This window comes from Pelophylax lessonae (genome assembly GCF_965119305.1).
Source record: "Pelophylax lessonae genome assembly, chromosome: 2".
In the NCBI taxonomy this organism is placed as follows: domain Eukaryota; kingdom Metazoa; phylum Chordata; class Amphibia; order Anura; family Ranidae; genus Pelophylax; species Pelophylax lessonae.
Window position 1 is genome coordinate 40,288,531 of NC_138769.1, and position 21,332 is coordinate 40,309,862.

The window sequence follows — 21,332 nt, forward strand, 5'->3', positions numbered from 1 at the left end:
TAGACCACTGGCAAAAATGAGCGGGTATACAAAATATACATTGAGTAAAATAAGTATTGAACACGTCAAAATTGTCCAAATTGGACCCAAAGCGTCAATATTTTGTGTGGCCACTATTATTTTCCAGCTTTGCCTTAACCCTCTTGGGCATGGAGTTCACCAGAGCTTCACAGGTTGTCACTGGAGTCCTTTTCCACTCCTCCATGATGACATGATGGAGCTGGTGTATGTTAGAGACCTTGTGCTTCTCTGCCCTCTGTTTGAGGATGCCCCTCAGATGCTCAATAGGGTTTAGGTCTGGAGACATGCTTGGCCAGTCCATCACCTTTACCTTCAGCTTCTTTAGCAAAGCATTGGTCGTCTTGGAGGTGTGTTTGAGGTCGTTATTATGTTGGAATACTGCCCTGCGGCCCAGTCTCTGAAGGGAGGGGATCATGCTCTGCTTCAGCATGTCACAGTACATGTTGGCATTCATGGTTCCCTCAATGAAATGTAGCTCCTCAGTGCCGGCAGCACTCATGCAGCCCCAGACCATGACACTCCCACCACCATGCTTGACTGTAGGCAAGACACACTTGTCTTTGTACTCCTCACCTGGTTGCCGCCACACACACTTGACGCATCTGAACTAAATAAGTTTATCTTGGTCTCCTCAGACCATAGGACATGGTTCCAGTAATCCGTGTCCTTAGTTTGCTTGTCTTCAGCAAACTGTTTTTCAGGCTTCCTTGTGCATCATCCTTAGAAGAGGCTTCCTTCTGGGATGACAGCCATGCAGACCAATTTGATGCAGTGTGGGGCGTATGGTCTGAGCACTGACAGGCTGACCCCCCACCCCTTCAACCTCTGCAGCAATGCTGGCAGCACTCATACATCTATTTCCCAAAGACAACCTCTGGATATGACGCTGAGCACGTGCACTCAACTTCTTTGGTCGACACTGGTGGAACCTGTTCTGAGGGGAACCTGTCCTGTTAAACTGCTGTATGGTCTTGGCCACCGTGCTGCAACTCAGTTTCAGGGTCTTGGCAAACTTCTTAGAGCCTAGGCCATCTTTATGTAGAGCAACAATTCTTTTTTTCAAATCCTCCTCAGAGAGTTCTTTGCCATGAGGTGCTATGCTGAACTTCCAGTGACCAGTATGAGAGAGTGAGAGTGATAACCAAATTTAACACTCCTGCTCTCTATTCAAACCTGAGACCTTGTAACACTAACGAGTCACATGACAACGGGGGGGTTGGTTAATTGGGCCCAATTTGGACATTTCCACTTAGGGATGTACTCACTTTTGTTGCCAGTGATTTAGACATTAATGGCTGTGTGTTGAGTTATTTTAAGGGGACAGCAAATTTACACTGTTATACAAGCTGTACACTCAATGCTTTACATTGTAGCAAAGTGTCATTTCTTCAGTGTTGTCACATGAAAAGATATAATAAAATATTTACAAAAATGTGAGGGGGTGTACTCACTTTTGTGAGATACTGTAAGTTCAGAAATGAAGTTATGTGTACTAAAATGGAATGACACAGGGAAAATGTATTGAACACGCTAACTGAAGTTTATTTAATACTTCGTAAAAAATCCTTTGTTGGTAATGAGAGCTTCAAGACGCCTCCTGTATGGAGAACCTAGTCACATGCGTTGCTCAGGTGGGATTTTGGCCCATTCTTCCACACAAGCAGTCTTCAAATCTTGAAGGTTCCGTGGGCCTCTTCTATGAACTCTGATCTTTAGTTCTTTCCATAGATTTTCTATTGGATTCAAGTCAGGTGATTGAATGGGACGTCCTGGAAAGCTTTATTTTCTTTCTTTGAAACCAATTGAGAGTTTTCTTGGCTATGTGTTTGGGGTCATTGTCCTGCTGAAATGTCCACCCTCGTTTTATCCTCATCATCCTGGTAGGTGGCAGCAGATTTTTATTGAGAATGTCTTGGTACATTTTTCCATTCATCCTTCCTTCAGTGATATGAAATTTGCCAGTATCGTATGCTGAAAAACAGCCCCACACCACGATGTTCTCACCTCCAAACTTCACTGTTGCTATGGGGGTGTTTTTGGGGTGCTGTGCCGTTGTAATGTTCTGGTACCTTTGGGTACCCTAATTACTCTTTTCCTAAGTGTATGCGCCCCACCATTCTCTTTTGGTAAGGTGCGCATACACCTTTAAGACTGATGCTGTCATCACTGAGCGCCGGACTGAACAGCTATTTAAATCACCAGCTCTCACTCACATGTGTTCGTTCAACCTGCTTTGTGCCTTGATGCTAACCTGTCTTGAAGCTCTCATGCTTGCAAGCATACCTCGCTGTCGGAACCACGCTGCGCTGATCCCTGTATCCCGCTACCGGATCATCCGCTCTTGCCGAACCTCTCCTCTGCTACATTGCTACTAGTGATAAGTACCCCACAGGGGAAACCTCTATAACCTTCATACTAAAGCTTACACTATCTAGCTCTGCATACTAAGGACTATTATTACATCTGCATTATCTAAGATTGCTAGCTCTTGAGCCTACTACCATCTGCTCTTGCACTGGGTTGGTCTCTCCTGTATGTTCACCTGCTACTCTATCATCTGCTACCATACATGATTGCTAACCTATCTGCATTCCATCTGCTACTATCTTACTTTCAAGAACATTTCCTTTCAAGTGTCTGTCATCTACCATCTCTACCCAACCTGTCTCTTCAGCCTATCATCACTGTGTTACTATATACATAAGTCACTCTAGGAACATCTTATTGAGTGTGTGTATTTACTTGCTGAATTGAGATCATCCACACATGATGAGTCTTTGGGAGTTGGGATTGGTGTCTCAGCGTTTCTCTACATGACTACTGAAGTGGAATATTTCTGCAGCTGTAAATCCACATCATACATAAAACGCAGGAGCGTTACAGCCGTGCCATTTGACCTCCAAACATGATGTGTATTATGGCATCGAAAGAGTTAAATTTTGGTTTCACCCAACCATACTATATTCTCCCAGTATTTCACAGTCTTATCTAAATGTTGTGCAGCAAACTTTAAATGAGCTTCAGCATGTTTTTTCTTCAGCAATGGAGTCTTGCATGGTATACGTAGCGTGCATACAGGCAGTTGAGTGCATTACTTATTGTTTACTTTGAAACTGCTAATTCCAGGTCTTTCTGAAGCTCTCCACGAGACGTTCTTGGCTTTTGGACAACTCTTTTGATAATTTATTTTCACTTCTTTTTCATAAATCTTGCGAGGAGCACCTTGTTGTTGCCGGTTTATGGTGAAATTATTTTCTTTCCACTTCCGGATTATGGCCCCAGCAGTGCTCACTGGAACATTCAGAAGTTTAGAAATCCTTCTGTAACCATTTTTATCCGTATGTTTTTCAGTAATAAGGTTGCGAAGGTCTTTAGAGAGAGCTCTTTGCTTTTACCCATTATGAGATGTTTCTTGTGTGACACCTTGGTAATGAGACACCTTTTTATAGGGAATCAGTTGAGACTAAGCCAGTTGATATTAATTTGCACTGAGAAGGGGCAGGATTGTTTTCTAACTACAAATACATTTCAGCTAGTGTCTTGGCTTTCCATGCCTTTTTGCACCTCACTTTCTTTATGTGTTCAATACTTTTTCCCTGTGTTATTCCTTTTTATTATACATCACTTAATTTCTGAACTTATTTTTTTTGGTCTCTTTGTATGTATGTGTTGTTACCAACATGTGGTAAAAATTTCATGTTAATAGCACCTTTAAAAATATATTTCCGAGAAAAATGGTTCAATACTTATTTCACCTTCTGTTTGCTGCTGGTAGGTGGACACCACACAGATATATAAGAGTGGCCATATTAAAAAAAAAACATTTTAAGTGTCAATGTAAATATTAGTTAACCACTTTAAGACCGGTAGGATTTTTCCCTTTAACGACCAGGCCATATTTTGCGATTCGGCACTGCGTTACTTTAGCGCACAATTGCGTGGTTGTGCGACGCTGTACCCAAATAAAATTCACGTCCTTTTTTTCCCACAAATAGGGCTTTCTTTTGGGGGTATTTGATCACCTGTGCATTTTTTATTTTAAATAAACAAAAAAAAAGAGCGACAATTCTGAAAAAAAAAATAAAACAATATTTTTCACATTCTGCTATATAACATTCCCAAAAGAAATTTAAAAATTTAAATTTTTTAAAATTTTAGGCCAATTTGTTGTTTGCTACATATTTTTGGTGAAAAATATTTTTGGTTTGCGCAAAAGTTGCGTCTACTAACTACAGGAAAGATTTACGTAATTTTTTTTTTTTTTTTACTAGTAATGGCTGCGATCTGCGATTTTTTACGGGACTGCGACATTGCAGCAGACAGATCGGACCCCTGACTGACATTTTTGAGACTTTTGGGGGTACCAGTGACATTACTGCAGTAATCAGTGCTAAAAATATGCACTGTTACTGTAATAATGACACTGGCAGGGAAGGGGTTAACACTGTGGGTGATCAACAGGTTAGATGTAACCCGAGGGGAGTGATTCTAACTGTGTGGGGGGGGGGCGTGGCTTCTGAAATGACCATAGAGACATGTGATCCTATATAGAAGGATCACAGGCACTCTGTGATCATTCCAGGGAGAAGAACGGTCACCTGTGTTTAAAACAGCCGATCGTTCTCTCTCAGCGGGGAGCGATCGCGGGTGTCAGGCGGCAATTGGAGCCGCCTGCCTGCTGCATCGGCTTCCCCGCTGACGAGCTGGGGCAGGAGTGCGCCGCTGGTGGTGTGCGCTCGCCCCCTAGCCTCCTGCTCACGACCGACGTATAGCTACGTCGGTTTGCCCAAGAGCGGCTGCCTGCTGCAGTATAACTGCGGCGATTGGTCGTAAAGCCGTTAAAACATGTTCAAAACTGACGTTAAAGTGGAGTTCCACCCCATTTTATTCACTTTGGCCCTAGGCATTGCTTAGCGCTTTGCCATCAATATTTGGAACCTTTTTTTTTTTTCTTCAAATTTTATTACCTTTTATTCTTCCTGAAGGGCAGTACTTCCGTATTACCTCACAGCGGTGAGATACGCCATATCCTCCCTCCCATGGCTCCTGGGATATAAGTGTCATCAATCCCAGGAGTCAACGGGCATCCTCCGTGCTGCAGGGAGTGCATTTCACTGTCTTCACACTGCACAGACGCAAGATCGGGAGGTGCCTGCTGGTTAGCCAGATGCAGAGTATCCTGATAGAAAGTCCAACTGGGCTTCAGATGCCCACACTAAAGATGGCAGCTTCTAGGCTTGAGCAGGAACAGTAAGTAACATTGGATTTACATGGAACACAAACAATTACACATGCAGCTTATGTCAACTTGCATAGCATGAGCTGCGATCATCATGGCGGTGCCTTAAAAAAAAAAAAAAGTGGAGCTCTGCTTTAACCACTTTACCACCGGAGGATTTTGCTGTCTTACGTCCAGGCCACTTTTTGCGATTCGGCACTGTGCGACTTTAACTAACAATTGCCCGGTCATGCGACGCCGTACCCAAACGAAATTTACGTCCTTTTTTCCCACAAACAGAGCTTTCTTTTGGTGCTATTTGATCACCTGTGCGATTTTTACTTTTTGCGCTATAAACAAAAAAACTGAGCGTTTATTTTGAAAAAATAACAATAATTTTTCACATTTTTTTATATGAAATTCCCCCCAAAAAATGTAAAAATCAAAATTTTTTTAAATTTTTGGCCAATTTGTTTTCTGCTACCTATGTTTGGTAAAAAAATCACAATAAGCGTATTTTGATTGGTTTGCGCAAAAGTTATTGCGTTTACTAACTAAGGGAAAGATTTCTGTCATTTTTGGTGTTTTTTTTTTAACGAGTAATGGTGGTGATCTGCGATTTTTTTTGCGGGACTGCGACATTGCGGCGGACAGATCGGACCCTTGACTGACATTTTTGGGGGTACCAGTGACATTACTACAGTAATCAGTGCTATAAATATGCACTGTTACTATAAAAATGACACTGGCAGGGAAAGGGTTAATTTTATTGGAGAGGGAGGGGTTAATGTATGCCTGGTGCTTACTGACGTGTGTGGGGGGAGGTGACTGAGTGACACAGGGACAGATCGCATGTTCAGCTATGCTGAACCCTGCAATCTGTCACTGTTTGTCACTTAGGAGATCCGCCCGCTCTGTTTACACAAGCAGGCGGATCTCCAAACTCAATTCCCCGACGATCGGGGAAGAGCTGCGGCGATCGCCGCCACTCCTCCCCTGGCCCGACTCCCGCTGTGACTGAATACAGCGGGAGCGCCCCTCCGGCGGTGCGTGAGCGCTGCCTACAGGGGGAGGAGTCCAGCGACGTAGGTCTACGTCGCTGGACGGAATCGAGCCACTTTGCCGCAGTACAGTCCCAGTGACTGGTCGGCAAGTGGTTAAATAGAGTAATTAGTCTGAATAGTTAAAAAAAAAAAAGAAAGAAGATAGTTGCTATGTTAAAGGCTGCCTTTAGCGTATCAGGAATAATATGCATTAATGAAAGGAATGCCAGACCAAATCATAAGAGTGCAAGTTAATTTATTGGTTTGCATTAAAAAAATTCAACCCATTTTGTGGTGCCAGCATACACTCCCCCTTCATCAGGGCTTCAATGAAGATTAGGAGTATAATGTATGACGTGGTTTTAACAATTTTCCAATATATATTTTATAGTATTGCACTAGGTCAGTGCGCCCTTCTCTTGTCTTTTATAGTAATCGTGATGCATCGCGGAATCGAATCGTTGACAGGATAATCGTAATCGAATCGAATCGTGAGACCAGTGAAGATGCGCACCTCTAATAGATAAGCATATTGCTTATCTTCATTGCTCATGCAGATGCTGCTGGCTGGTACCTCTCCTAGTCCAGCATCAACCAGCCCATGAGGGAAACCATAAGGCTGATGCGGTCCTCAATAAAATTGAGTTTGACATCCCCGCTCTAGTACATACGCTGCCCACACAGTTAGCAAGCACTCCCTAGGAGCACACTTAACCCCTTGATCACTCCCTAGTGTTAGCCCCATTCCTTGCCAGTGTCATTTATACAGTAACAGTGCTAACCTTTAGCACTGATCACTGTATTGGTGTCACTGGTCCCCCAAAAAGTGTCACTCCCATGTCAGATTTGTCTGCTGCATTGTCGTAGTCCCACTAAAAATCGCTGATTGCTGCCATTACTGATAAAAACAATATAAAAAATAAAAAGTCTATAAATGTATCCCATAGTTTGTAGATGTTATAACATTAGCGAAAACCAATCAATATACAAATATTAGGATTTTTTTTTTTCAGAAATATGTAGCAGAATATATATTGGCCTAAATTGATGAAAAAAATTAACATTTTGAAATTTTTTTATTGGGAATGTTTTATAGCAGAAATAAAAATTTTTTTTTTTTTTCAAAATTGTCGCAGATTTTTTTGTTTATAGCGCACAAAATAAAAACTGCAGAGGTGATCAAATACCACCAAAAGTAAGCTCTATTTGTGGGGGGAAAAAAACATCAATTTTATTTGGGAACAGCGTTGAACGACCGCGCAATTGTCAGTTAAAGCAACGCAGTGCCGAATCACAAACAAATGGCCTGGTCAATAAGGGGGAAAATCCTTCCGGGGCTGGTTAAAGTGTTACTAAACCCAGAAGCCTGCATTCATCACTTCAATGTGTATTCTACTGCTTTATGTAGGTCCCATCTCCACTGTCACGTGACACAGGTTGATGACAGGTGCACCTTGCACCTTAAAGTGTTACTAAACCCAGGAACCTGCATTCATCATATCTGCTCTCCCCAGGAACCTGAATTCACTATATCTGGTCTCCCCAGGAGCCTGCATTCACTATAACTGCTCTCCCCAGGAGCCTGCATTCACTATATCTGGTCTCCCCAGGAGCCTGCATTCACTATATCTGGTCTCCCCAGGAGCCTACATTCACTGTATCTGCTCTCCCCAGGACTCTGCATTCACTATATCTGCTCTCCCCTGCATTCACTATATCTGGTCTCCCCAGGATCCTGCATTCACTATATCTGGTCTCCCCAGGAGCCTGCATTCACTATATCTGGTCTCCCCAGGAACCTGCATTCACTATATCTGCTCTCCCCAGGAGCCTACATTCACTATATCTGCTCTCCCCAGGAGCCTACATTCACTGTATCTGCTCTCCCCAGGAGCCTACATTCACTGTATCTGGTCTCCCCAGGAGCCTGCATTCACCATATCTGGTCTCCCCAGGAGCCTGCATTCACTATATCTGCTCTCCCCAGGAGCCTACATTCACTATATCTGGTCTCCCCAGGAGCCTACAGTACATTCACTATATCTGGTCTCCCCAGGAGCCTACATTCACTATATCTGGTCTCCCCAGGGGCCTGCATTCACTATATCTGGTCTCCCCAGGAGCCTGCATTCACTATATCTGGTCTCCCCAGGGGCCTGCATTCACTATATCTGGTCTCCCCATGAGCCTGCATTCACTATATCTGCTCTCCCCAGGAACCTGAATTCATTATATCTGCTCTCCCCAGGGGCCTGCATTCACTATATCTGCTCTCCCCAGGAGCCTGCATTCACTATATCTGATCTCCCCAGGAACCTGAATTCACTATATCTGCTCTCCCCAGGGGCCTGCATTCACTATATCTGGTCTCCCCATGAGCCTGCATTCACTATATCTGCTCTCCCCAGGAGCCTGCAGTCACTATATCTGGTCTCCCCAGGAGCCTGCATTCACTATATCTGGTCTCCCCAGGATCCTGCATTCACTATATCTGGTCTCCCCAGGAGCTTGCATTCACTATATCTGGTCTCCCCAGGAACCTGCATTCACTATATCTGCTCTCCCCAGGAGCCTACATTCACTATATCTGCTCTCCCCAGGAGCCTACATTCACTGTATCTGCTCTCCCCAGGAGCCTACATTCACTGTATCTGGTCTCCCCAGGAGCCTGCATTCACCATATCTAGTCTCCCCAGGAGCCTGCATTCACTATATCTGCTCTCCCCAGGAGCCTACATTCACTATATCTGGTCTCCCCAGGAGCCTACATTCACTATATCTGGTCTCCCCAGGGGCCTGCATTCACTATATCTGGTCTCCCCAGGAGCCTGCATTCACTATATCTGGTCTCCCCAGGGGCCTGCATTCACTATATCTGGTCTCCCCATGAGCCTGCATTCACTATATCTGCTCTCCCCAGGAACCTGAATTCATTATATCTGCTCTCCCCCAGGGGCCTGCATTCACTATATCTGCTCTCCCCAGGAGCCTGCATTCACTATATCTGATCTCCCCAGGAACCTGAACTCACTATATCTGCTCTCCCCAGGGGCCTGCATTCACTATATCTGGTCTCCCCATGAGCCTGCATTCACTATATCTGCTCTCCCCAGGAGCCTGCAGTCACTATATCTGGTCTCCCCAGGAGCCTGCATTCACTATATCTGCTCTCCCCAGGAGCCTGCATTCACTATATCTGCTCTCCCCGGGAGCCTGCATTCACTATATCTGCTCTCCCCAGGAGCCTGCAGTCACTATATCTGGTCTCCCCAGGAGCCTGCATTCACTATATCTGCTCTCCCCAGGAGCCTGCATTCACTATATCTGGTCCCTCCAGGAGCCTGCATTCACTATATCTGGTCTCCCCAGGAGCCTGCATTCACTATATCTGGTCCCTCCAGGAGCCTGCATTCACTATATCTGATCTCCCCAGGAGCCTGCATTCACTATATCTGGTCTCCCACAGTACACAGAACATGAAAATGCAATTATTTTAGTAAATACAAACTTTTAAATACCTTTTCTCATCAGCAGTATATAGCAGTCGTATTACTTCCATCAGTATCCAGCTGAGCACTTTTTAAAGCTTGTAGGAGGAGTTTTCATTCTCCTCTGATTGTCCTGTGAGGCTGTAGGACCCCCTGACCCTCTGTCTGGATTGGCCCTGTACTGATCACATGCACCCCCCCCTCCAAAAAAAAAAACTCTTTAGCAATACACACCAAATTGAGCATGGGCAGATTGCCTCCAAGGCACTGTTCTATCAGCAGATGGATTGGGGATAGTAAACGAAGGGGGGAATCAGAGAAGACAGGATCAAACAGCCTTTTTACACAATGCAGAGGATTAATCCCTTACGTTCCACAGTGAGAATAACAAGCATGCTTTACTGCATATATACATACTGATTTTGCTGTTGCGGGTTTATTAACACTTTAAAGGCACCCCAATGCACCATACATATGAGCCTATTTATAACAAAAAAATGTGTGAATAACTCAAGCATCCATACAGCTGTCATGGACAACCCCCATAATGTGTCTAACTTTTTTATTTCCCATGATCGCAAGTTCTATCAGGTGAACGTAATGGGGTATTTATCTGATCAAGGTATTTCAGGAAAATACCACATCATGGCCAGTAGATGGAGCTGATGATCATAAGAAAAAAACATTAAGGTGATCATTTTTGATGATTATGTGAATGCTTGAGGCATTTATAAATAGACCCCATAAAGTAAAAAATGTTGCAGTAATGTGCTTTATATAGTCTGAATGGGTCCTTAATACTTGCATAGTATCATATTGAGTTTCTGGAAGTGAAAGTTTTACTTTAGGTTTATGAAAAGCCCAAAATTTTGCTTTTAGCTTCGAATAGAGTAGGGGGAAATACATTTGACTTCCTGTCCTGGAGACACAACAAGAAGAGAATAGAAGTCTCCCGAAAGTGGGAGGAAAGCCCTCCTTAGACTATTGCTGGCAACATTATATCCAAAGCTATAAAATAAAAAAGTTATTGCGATTATGGCCAATAGATGGGGCTGATGATACTTATTCCTATGATCCTCAGCGCCTTCTAGAGGCCATAATGGGCTATTTTCCCCGAACCACTTTTTTTTTTTTTTATGAATGTACAACATTCAACCTGTAGAGGAAATAGCTTGAAAACATTTGATTTTCCCTTTTTTGAAAGTTCCAGAAGTTTCACAAGAATAATAGCTCTGCAGCATTTTTTTTTAATGAATACTACACTGTACATGGGTGGTAACAATGAAAACAGATTAGGCTGAAAAAGGGCTGGCTAAGGATTACATTTTTTAAAAATCAGGACTACATGCAATAATTTTTTTTTATGAATATTACCATTTAAATTAATTGTAAAAAAAAAAAAACCACAAACGGGTTTCACAAAATTTTATTAAAGCTATTTTCCAAATATGTATAGAAGTAACAATAAATAAAATATTATCCTGCAGTCGTGGAAGCACAGGACATCACCTACAGCACATCATCAGATAAACTGACATAGTAGTTTAAAAATTAAATAAAACAAAAAATGCATATATCTATAACACTGACCTAGGAAGAGGGGAGGGCGGGAGGACATCATTCTGGGCCATTTGATCTTTGAGGTCCACCTCTGTTTCGAAATACTGGCCTCTTCCCATTTTACTGTACCAAAGGGAGCATTGTAACCTATATATGAACTATAAGAAGCTGTTAGTATACGTTTTAACTCTACTATTAGAGTAGGGAGGGGCAGTGGTGTATTTTGGTTTTGCGCTGCCCTAGGCCTGACTAAACTTGTGCACCCCCTAATTTAAATATGACCCACCCCTTCCTATAAAGGCCACACCCCTTCATGTTTATGACCCGTTCTGTCATCTGTAAACCACAGACCACAACCACAGTGTAAGTGCCCATCAGCGTAGCCTCATCAGTTCCCATAAGTTCAGCCTCATCAGTGCCCATCAGTGCAGCCTCATTACTGCCCATCAGTGCAGCCTCATTACTGCCCATCAGTGCAGCCTCATCAGTGCCCATCAGTGCAGCCTCATTACTGCCCATCAGTGCAGCCTCATCAGTGCAGCAAAGTGCCGCCCTAGGCCTGGGCTTTGTTGGCCTAGGCCAAAATACAGCACTGGGGAGGGGTTAGAACCTCTGTCAGGTTTTTACTTCTGTCTGTGTCCCAGCTGGGGAGATTCACCATCTCTATTTGCCCTGGTGACTATTGGCACAGAAAGTGATGTGAAATCCTGAGATCTACAGTTGCCACCAAAAGAAGAATAGAGAAGTCTTCCAAGGGGGCCAACGGTTCCAGAAACAGTTGTCTAAAAGGGGATTTCCAATCATTTTAGTGAGATTTCCTCTTATTTGTCTCTCCAACAGGACACAGACCACCAATAAACAATATGTGGAGCATCATTAACCACTTCCCTCCTGCGCAAACCGACGTAGGTATACGTCGGTCGCGCGCCTGCAGCTAGGGGGCGAGCGCGCGCCGCCGGCGGCACGCGCCCGCCCCCACTTGGCAGCGGGGATGACGATGCACGCGGCTCCGATTGCTGCCTGACACCCGCAATCGTTCCCCGCTGAGAGAGAAGAACAGTCAGCTGTTGTAAACACATCTGACCGTTCTTCTCCCTGGAATGATCACAGAGCGCCTGTGATCCTTCTATATAGGAACACAGATCTCTATGGTCATTTCACAAGCCACGCCCCCCAAAGTTAGAAACACGCCCCTAGGTTAACATTTAACCCCTTGATCACTTACTGTGTTAACCCCTTCCCTGCCAGTGTCATTAGTACAGTAACAGTGCATATTTTTAGCACTGATTACTGTAGTAACGTCACTGGTCCCCCCAAAAGTGTAAAAAATGTCAGTTAGGGGTCCGATCTGTCCGCTGCAATGTCGCAGTCCCGCTAAAAATGGTAAATCGCCGCCATTACTAGTATAAAAAAAAACAATAAAAATGACATAAATCTTTCCCGTAGTTAGTAGACGCGATAACATTTGTGCAAACCAATCAAAATACGCTTATTGCGTTTTTTTTTTTTTAACCAAAAATATGTAGCAGAAAACAAATTGGCCTAAAATGTTAAAAAAATTTGATTTTTTAATTTTTTTTTTTGGAATGTTATATAGCAGAATGTGAAAAATATTGTTTTTTTTTTCAGAATTGTAGCTCTTTTGTTTGTTTATAGCGCAAAAAATAAAAATTGCACAGGTGATCAAATACCACCAAAAGAAAGCTCTATTTGTGGGAAATAAAGGTACAGCGTCGCACGATCGCGCAATTGTCCGTTAAAGTAACGCAGCGCCAAATCGCAAAATATGGCCTAGTCATTAAGGGTGAAAATCTTCTGGACCAAAAGTGGTTAATAATAAGAAGATGCAGAGAAGCCTCTTGTTTGTATTTTGCATTGGGATCTAGGGTATTTCCGATACGCTAGGGTTAGGCACATATCTAGGCTGTTGTAGTTCTCCTGGTTGGTCACTAGATGCCACCATAGCTTTTAGAGTAAGACTCAGTTTAGGAGCCTCCTGAAGTGCCAGCCCTTCCCCTGAGGGGTACCATGGGTAAAGTTCTATTAGGAAGGCGGAGAGGTGGCTAGTTTGTTCGATTTTGCAAGGAGAGTGATAACTGTTTTTTCCATATGGGTTCAACAGCACGGACCAGCCGAAGCTGGTCGATATCATAACTACACATATTCCCCAAGGTAGGGATGCTGGACTCTGGACCCTTGTACTTTACATTTCACAACCTAATACACTTTCCAAAAGACCCTTCCTTCTGTGGACTGCTCCTTTCTCTATTCTATATGGGGAAGTTTCCTGGAAATGACCCTTTGCATGGAGGTCAAGATGGGGTCCATTGCCAACTAAGCCTATGATTGGTTATGAGAGGATTCTGGGAAGTGTTGTTCATGCTCGTTTCTCCATTCTATGTGTGGGACGTCTCCTGTGGACTGCTCCTTTCTCTATTCTATATGGGGGACATCTCCTGAAAATGACCCTTTGCATGGAGGTCTAGATGGGGTCCATTGCCATCTAAGCATAAGATTGGGTATGAGAGGATTCTGGGAAGTGTTGTTCATGCTCATTTTCCCTGCAGGTGTTCCTTAAGAGATCAGTGCTGGGATCCTTGGGGCCCCATGATCATAGTAATGGGTAAAGATCAGTTGCATTCCCCCACTATGCAACAACACTACTGCTTAACCACTTTACCACTGGAGCATTTTGCTGTCTTACGTCTGGGCCACTTTTTGCGATTCGGCACTGTGCGACTTTAACTGACAATTGCACGGTCGTGCCACGCCGTACCAAAATGAAATTTACGTCCTTTTTTTCCCACAAACAGAGCTTTCTTTTGGTGGTATTTGATCACCTGTGCAATTTTTACTTTTTGCGCTATAAACAAAAAAAGAGCGTTTATTTTGAAAAAATAAATTTTTTACATGAAATTCCCCCCCAAAAAAAATGTAAAAACCAATTTTTTTTAAATTTTTGGACAATCTGTTTTCTGCTACCCATGTTTGGTAAAAAAAAAAATCACAATAAGTGTATTTTGATTGGTTTGCGCAAAAGATATTGCGTTTACTAACTAAGGGAAAGATTTATGTAATTTTTGGTGTTTTTTTTTTAACGTGTAATGGCGGCGATCTGCGATTTTTTTTTGCGGGACTGCGACATTGCAGCGGACAGATCGGACCCTTGACTGACATTTTTGACACTTTTGGGGGGTACCAGTGACATTACTGCAGTAATCAGTGCTATATATATATGCACTGTTACTGTAAAAATGACACTGGCAGGGAAGGGGTTACTTTTATTGGAGAGGGAGGGGTTAATGTATGCCTGGTGCTTACTAACGTGTGTGGGGGGGGGGGGGAGGTGACTGTGTGACACAAGGACAGATCCAGGGTTCAGCAAAAGTTTCCAACCATGGATGCCTGCCAGAGCAAGAAAAAAGGTATTACGGCTTAATCATCTACCCCTAGATTTAATGAACACTTAACCCTTGCAGTGCGGGGGCTGCACTTTGAGGGTATTTTTTAAAATCAGCTTTATAAAAAAAAAAAAGTCTCTGCGACACAAAATATCCTTCAGGGTTGGGAAACAACTGCCCTGTGACAGTTGTAATGTTTAAAACTTGTCGGATCAATAAAATCGGTTTATTTATTATTTACCGGGTCATAGTGCGAGAATGCACAAAAGATAAAGAAGTGATCCTTCTGAAACCGTTATTAAACAAAGTGATAAAGTTGGATAACGGCTTCAGTGAAAGATCCAGAATTTAGTTGGGGAACCTGGCCAGGCGTCGCTGGGCTTTTTGCAGTCGGTCGATCCGTTCCTTTAAGCTCCTCCTCTCGTTGGAGAGGTCCTGCTTCTCCTGCAGCATCCGATCCAAATTCTGCTTATCCTGAATGAGGAGAATCATCTGTGTGTGAAGCTGACTGGCAGACCCCCGGAGGACATTGTGCTGGATGATGAGCGGGATCTGACTACCTAGGCGGGCTATTGCGTTCTAGGAGAAAAAAGATGGAAAAAATTATTATCTATAAAGAGATCACAGAACTCCCCCTGACAGTCCATTCAACTTCCTTTCTTCCCCAGAAGGGTGGCACCAGTCTTAGGGCTCTTTCACACGGTCCGCCTCCGTAGGCGGATCCGTGCTGCTCAGCGGGGATCGATCCGCAATCCCCGCTGAGCCGGGCGGATGACAGCTCCGTCTCCGCTTGCAGTGCGGAGAGGGAGGTGTCACAGCCCCCGCTGCTCTCTATGGAGAATCGGATGAGAGCGGACCGCCTGTCCGCTCTCATCAGATCCCATCCCATCCCCAAAATAGGGTTTCCATCCGTCCGGATTTCACGGACAGGATCAGATACGGATGGGAGTGGGTGTCAGCGGACATGTCACCGCTGACATCCGCTGCTCCATAGGGCTGAATGGGGTATCCGATCAGATCCGCCTAAAAAACTGACAGGCGGATCTGATCGGACCACCCGTGTGAAAGAGCCCTTATGCAGGCATCTTCCAAAGGCCAGCATCTCCTTCCTGGACTAAAACTGTTGTTTCAAACATCGCTGAATGCATTGACAAATCTCTACAGACTCAGTGGGTTTGATTTACTAAAACAGGAGAGTGCAAATCTCATGCAGCTGTGCATGGTAGCCAATCAGCTTCTAATTTCAGCTTTTTTTCCTATGATTGTCAGCTCCATCTACTGGCCATAATGTGATATTTTACTGATAGAGTTGATGATTGTAGGAAATAAACAAATTGGACATATTGGGGTTGATTTAGGCCCCTTTCACACATACGGTCCGATCAGATCCGCCTGTCAGTTTTTCAGGCAGGTCTGATCAGGCAGGTCTGATCGGATGCCCCATGCATCCCTATGGGGCAGCGGATGTCAGCGGAGACACCTCCGCTGACACCCGCTGTCATCCGATCCTGTCCGTCAAATCCGGATGGATTGAAACCCTATTTTCCATTTGTCTGGCGGATTGGATGAGAACGGACAGGCAGTCCGTTCTCATCCAATTCCCCCATAGAGGACAGCGGGGATCTGACAGCTCTGTCTCTGCACACAGAGCAGAGACAGAGCTGTCATCCGCCTGCTCAGTGGGGATCAGCGGATCAATCCACCGCCAAGCAGAATGGACTCCCGTTGACGGAATAGAGCTGTGTGAAAGGGGCCTTACTAAAACTGGAGGGTGCACAATCTCATGCAGCTGTGCATGGTAGCCAATCAGCTTCTAACTTCAGCTTGTTCAATTAACCACTTGCTGACCACCCGCCGCAGGCTGGCTCGGCTGCATGAACCGACATAGTACTAGGCAGTGGGGATGCCAATGCACGGGGGCCGGTGGCCACCCGCGATCGCTCCCCGCTGAGAGAGAAGAACAGTCGGCTGTTGTAAACACAGCTGACCATTCTTCTCTCTGAAATGATCATAGAGCTCCTGTGATCCTTCTATATAGAATCCCAGGTCTCTGTGGTCATTTCACAAGCCACTCCCCCCCACAGTTAGTAAACACTCCCCTAGGTTTATAATTAACCCCTTGATCACCCACAATCTTAACCCCTTCCCTGCCAGTATCATTAGTACAGTAACAGTGCATATTTGTAGCACTGATTACTGTAGTTATGTCACTGGTCCCCCCAAAAGTGTCAAAAATGTCAGTTAGGGGTCCGATCTGTCCACCACAATGTTGCAGTCCCGCTAAAAATCGCAGATCGCCACCATTACTGATAAAAAAAAAATAAATAAAAATGACATAAATCTTTCCCATAGTTTGTAGACGTGATAACTTTTGCGCAAACCAATCAAAATACGCTTATTGCGATTTTTTTTTTTTTTTTTACCAAAAATATGTAGCAGAATACAAATTGGCCTAAAATTATAAAAAAAAATTGATTTTTAAATTTTTTTGGGAATGTTATATAGCAGAATGTGAAAAATATATATATATATTTTTTTTTTCAGAATTCAGAATTGTTACTCTTTTTTTGTTTATAGTGCAAACAAACAAAAAATAAAAATCGCAGAGGTGATCAAATACTACCAAAAGAAAGCTCTATTTGTGGGAAAAAAAGGACGTCAATTTTATTTGGGTACAGCGTCACACGCAATTTTCCGCTAAAATAACGCAGTGCCGAATCACAAAAAATGGCCTGGTCATTAAGGGGGCAAATCCTTCTGCTCCAGAACTAGTTAAGGAGAAAAATCTGGAAGCTGATTGGTTTCTATGCACAGCTGCACCAGATTTTGCACTCTCAGGTTTTAAATCAACCCCAGCCAGTCCATGCAGTATAGTCACCTGCTGACTTGGCAGGATCCAAATGCAGCTTAACTCTTCAAAAGTTGAATCCAATGCAATTTTACGTTGGCTAATTGCAGTACAGAGGATGTTTTTCCAATCTTTTGAAGTGTAAAAAGACAATGTCTTTCCTAAGCCCTGACCCTATAAAGCAGGGGTGGCGGCCCGCGGGCTGCATACGGCCCGCACGATCATGATATCCGGCCCGCACGATCGTTACGCCCACCCCCCCTCCCCGTGCCACTGTGTCAGAAGGAGCCGATGGCTCCGTCCTGACACTGAGTCTCCAAAAAGGGTGGACTTGAGGCGCAGAGCAGTGCGCCTCGAGCCCGCCCATTTGTGTGACAATAGCGAATGAAAATTCACTATTGTCTCACGGATCCTCCTCCTCCTCGGCCAATGCCATTGCCGAGGAGGAGGCGGGACGCGGGAGGACTCGAAGAGACGCGGGGACTGAAGAGAGGAAGCCGCCGCTATAACAGGTAAGTCATGTGCACTGGTCTGGGGGGCTTGGCACGCTGTTCACTCTGCATTGTAAGGGGGCACGCTGTTCACTCTGCATTGTAAGGGGGCACGCTGTTCACTCTGCATTGTAAGGGGGCACGCTGTTCACTCTGCATTTTAAGGGGGCACGCTGTTCACTCTGCATTGTAAGGGGGCACACTGTTCACTCTGCATTGTGGTCAGTCTGCATTGTAAGGGGGCACGCTGTGGTCAGTCTGCATTGTAAGGGGGCATGCTGTGGTCAGTCTGCATTGTAAGGGGGCACGCTGTGGTCAGTCTGCGTTGTAAGGGGGCACGCTGTGGTCAGTCTGCGTTGTAAGGGGGCACGCTGTGGTCAGTCTGCGTTGTAAGGGGGCATGCTGTGGTCTCTCTGCATTGAAAGGGGGCACGCTGTGGTCTCTCTGCATTGAAAGGGGGCACGCTGTGGTCTCTCTGCATTGAAAAGGGGGCACGCTGTGGTCGTGCGGGCCGGATGTCACGATCGTGCGGGCCGTATGCAGCCCGCGGGCCGCCACCCCTGCTTTATAGGGTCAGGGCTTAGGAAAGACATTGTCTTCTTAAGCCCCGTACACACGTACCGATGGTCGGCATACAAATGTTCCTCTTTTCTCCCCGGGATGTCGGTGTCTGCTGAAAAGTGCAAAGACAGCACAAGGACAGCACAAGAATTTTGTCCGCCGACTGCAGAAGTGATGTCATGTAATGGTTAACTTTCCCTGTGTTTTCTATTTTCTGAGCATGCCCAGTCTTGCAAATCTGCGGTCTGTCGGCCGAATTGTGTACTGACAGGCGAACAATCGTCCGTTCTGGTGTCGGCATACAAATATTTTCATGTTTGCACGAAAGACTTTTGTCCGCGGATTGTGCGCAGACATCTGTCGGAGGCACCATACTAACACGCGTACAATCGGCAGATCCTTCGTCCACCGACGTTTGTATGCCGACGATCGGTACGTGTGTACGGGCCTTTACACTTCAAAAGATTGGAAAAACATCCTCTGTACTGCAGAGAGACAGTATCTCACAAAAGTGAGTACACCCTTCACATTTCTGTAAATATTTTATTCTATCTTTTCATGTGACAACACTGAAGAAATGTCACTGAGCTACAATGTAAAGTAGTGAGTGTACAGCTTGTATTACAGTGTAAATTTGCTGTCCCCTCAAAATAACTCAACACACAGCCATTAATGTCTAAACCGCTGGCAACAAAAGTGAGTACACCCCTAAGTGAAAATGTCCAAATTGGGCCCAAAGTGTCAATATTTTGTGTGGTCACCATTATTTTCCAACACTGCCTTAACCCTCTCAACATCATTGGTTGACCACTATGAGGCTTGTTCTGAGTGGAACCTGTCCTATTAAACCGCTGTATGGTCTTGGCCACCGTGCTGCAGCTCAGTTTCAGGGTCTTGGCAATCTTCTTATAGCCTAGGCCAAGGGTCTTCAAACTATGGCCCTCCAGTTGTTCAGGAACTACAATCCCCATCATGCCTAGTCATGTCAGTGAATGTCAAAGTTTTACAATGCCTCATGGGATGTGTAGTTTCGTAACAGCTGGAGGGCCGTAGTTTGAGGATCCCTGGCCTAGGCCATCTTTATGTAGAGCAACAATTCTTTTTTCAGAAAGCTCTATTTGTGGTAAAAAAATGGCCATCAATTTTTTTTCTGGACAGTGTCGCTCGACCGCGCAATTTTCAGTTAAAGTAACAGTGCCCAATCGCAAAATATGGCCTGGTCATTAAGGGGGCAAATCCTTCCGGTCCAGAAGTGGTTAATATACATTAATCATAGAGTATAAATAACTATTTGGAGAGTATATTTAGGTATCCTTGTATCAATTTTAAACATTTGCATAAAATAATATATTGCGTAGGGCTGCTTTGGAGGAGATGGAGGCGACAAAATACATTGGGTTTCATTTTGTAAATTGTTATTAGGTGGTCTCCGATCCAGACCTACCAGCCATGATTGACCCCATCCTCTGTTATTTGGTATACAGTGGAACAAATCTATTCTGGCTCGATTGTTCCTTTGCGCTAGGATTGTTCTTTATTGGTTGCTTTGCCCTTGTCTACAGTATACAACCATATTGCACATACCACCAGTCCAGGTCCGGCCCTATCATGGGTCCTGATGGGTCACTTGGACCCAGGCAGCACTTGGAGAGGAGAAGCAAAATGACTCCCAAGATTATTTTTCCAGCAGTTTTGTGTGTCATCAGTTTGCGGGACATTACGGGTGGCATTTCCCCATCTCATACTGCCGCCTGTAACGCAAACTGATGAGTATGGGGAGGTGGAACGTCTCCTCCGGGGAACGTCCCTCATGTGATCGTGGTGTGCGCAATGACATCAGACATCAGTGCACTCCATCTCATGCAGGGCAGGCTGGATCTTCTAGAGCGGTGGCAGACACAGGAGTGACAGGAGGACTGAGGACAGACAGTGAGTCCACCAAACGGTGGACTGTTCCGATGATGAGTTATGGAAGAAGAAAACAGTATACAGTATATAATATTTTCTAAATTTTATATTTAAATAAAATAGTGGATGTGGGGGGCCTTTTGTTGGGTGTGATTTTTTTTTTTTTTGGGGGGGGGGGGCAGCATTTTATTCTTGGACCCAGCCAGCACAATGTCTTGGGCCAGCCCTGCACCAGTCAGACTATCTCCCTATAGCTCTGGTCCCACCAATCCATAGATGACTCCATCCTTGGTTTCCTGACCCATATAGAACGCTCACCTTGAAATAGGCTTGGAGATGATAACTCATTTCCACGATGGATAAGTACATGTCGCCTTGTGTTTTTTTCTGGAAACAAAATTTAGTTGCATCCTCGCGGGCAGCCTTCAGGTAACGCCCGTATATGGAGTCCTGACAGTAGATGATCTCCTCCATCCTGAACTGGTTATGGATTGCGTTCTCGGCCTCTTTTTGTTGTTCACCACAAATATGTTCCAGCTTACACTTTGAAAAAAAGGAGAGGAGAGGTTAAAGCTATTTTCATCCTTATGCTGCTAGCTTTAATAAATACATAGGAAGGTATATTATATTTACTTGTTTTAAACTTTTATTTATTTATTTTTTTATTTCTATAGTTACTTCCTGGTTTTTGGCCTAGGCCAAAATGATGTCACACTCCCCAGGAGTCTTCAAGAGTATTTTTTCCTGGAAGAGGGGAGGGGGGGGGGTGGCTTTTTCAGTTAAGGACACCCTC

General features: G+C 44.5%; 1 protein-coding gene across 1 annotated transcript in view; it reads right to left on the reverse strand.

The window, feature by feature from the left end:
• Positions 1–14,856: 14,856 nt before the first annotated feature.
• LOC309546147 (interferon-induced GTP-binding protein Mx-like) overlaps positions 14,857–21,332 on the reverse strand; it is a 120,817-nt gene continuing 114,341 nt past the window's right edge. Inside the window, exons 13-14 of the mRNA XM_082245686.1 lie at positions 20,858–21,082; positions 14,857–15,310 (exon numbers count right to left, since the gene is read on the reverse strand). Of these exons, the coding sequence (XP_082101812.1) occupies positions 15,080–15,310; positions 20,858–21,082 (456 nt within the window). The 3' untranslated portion in view covers positions 14,857–15,079. The remainder of the gene's footprint in view (positions 15,311–20,857; positions 21,083–21,332) is intronic.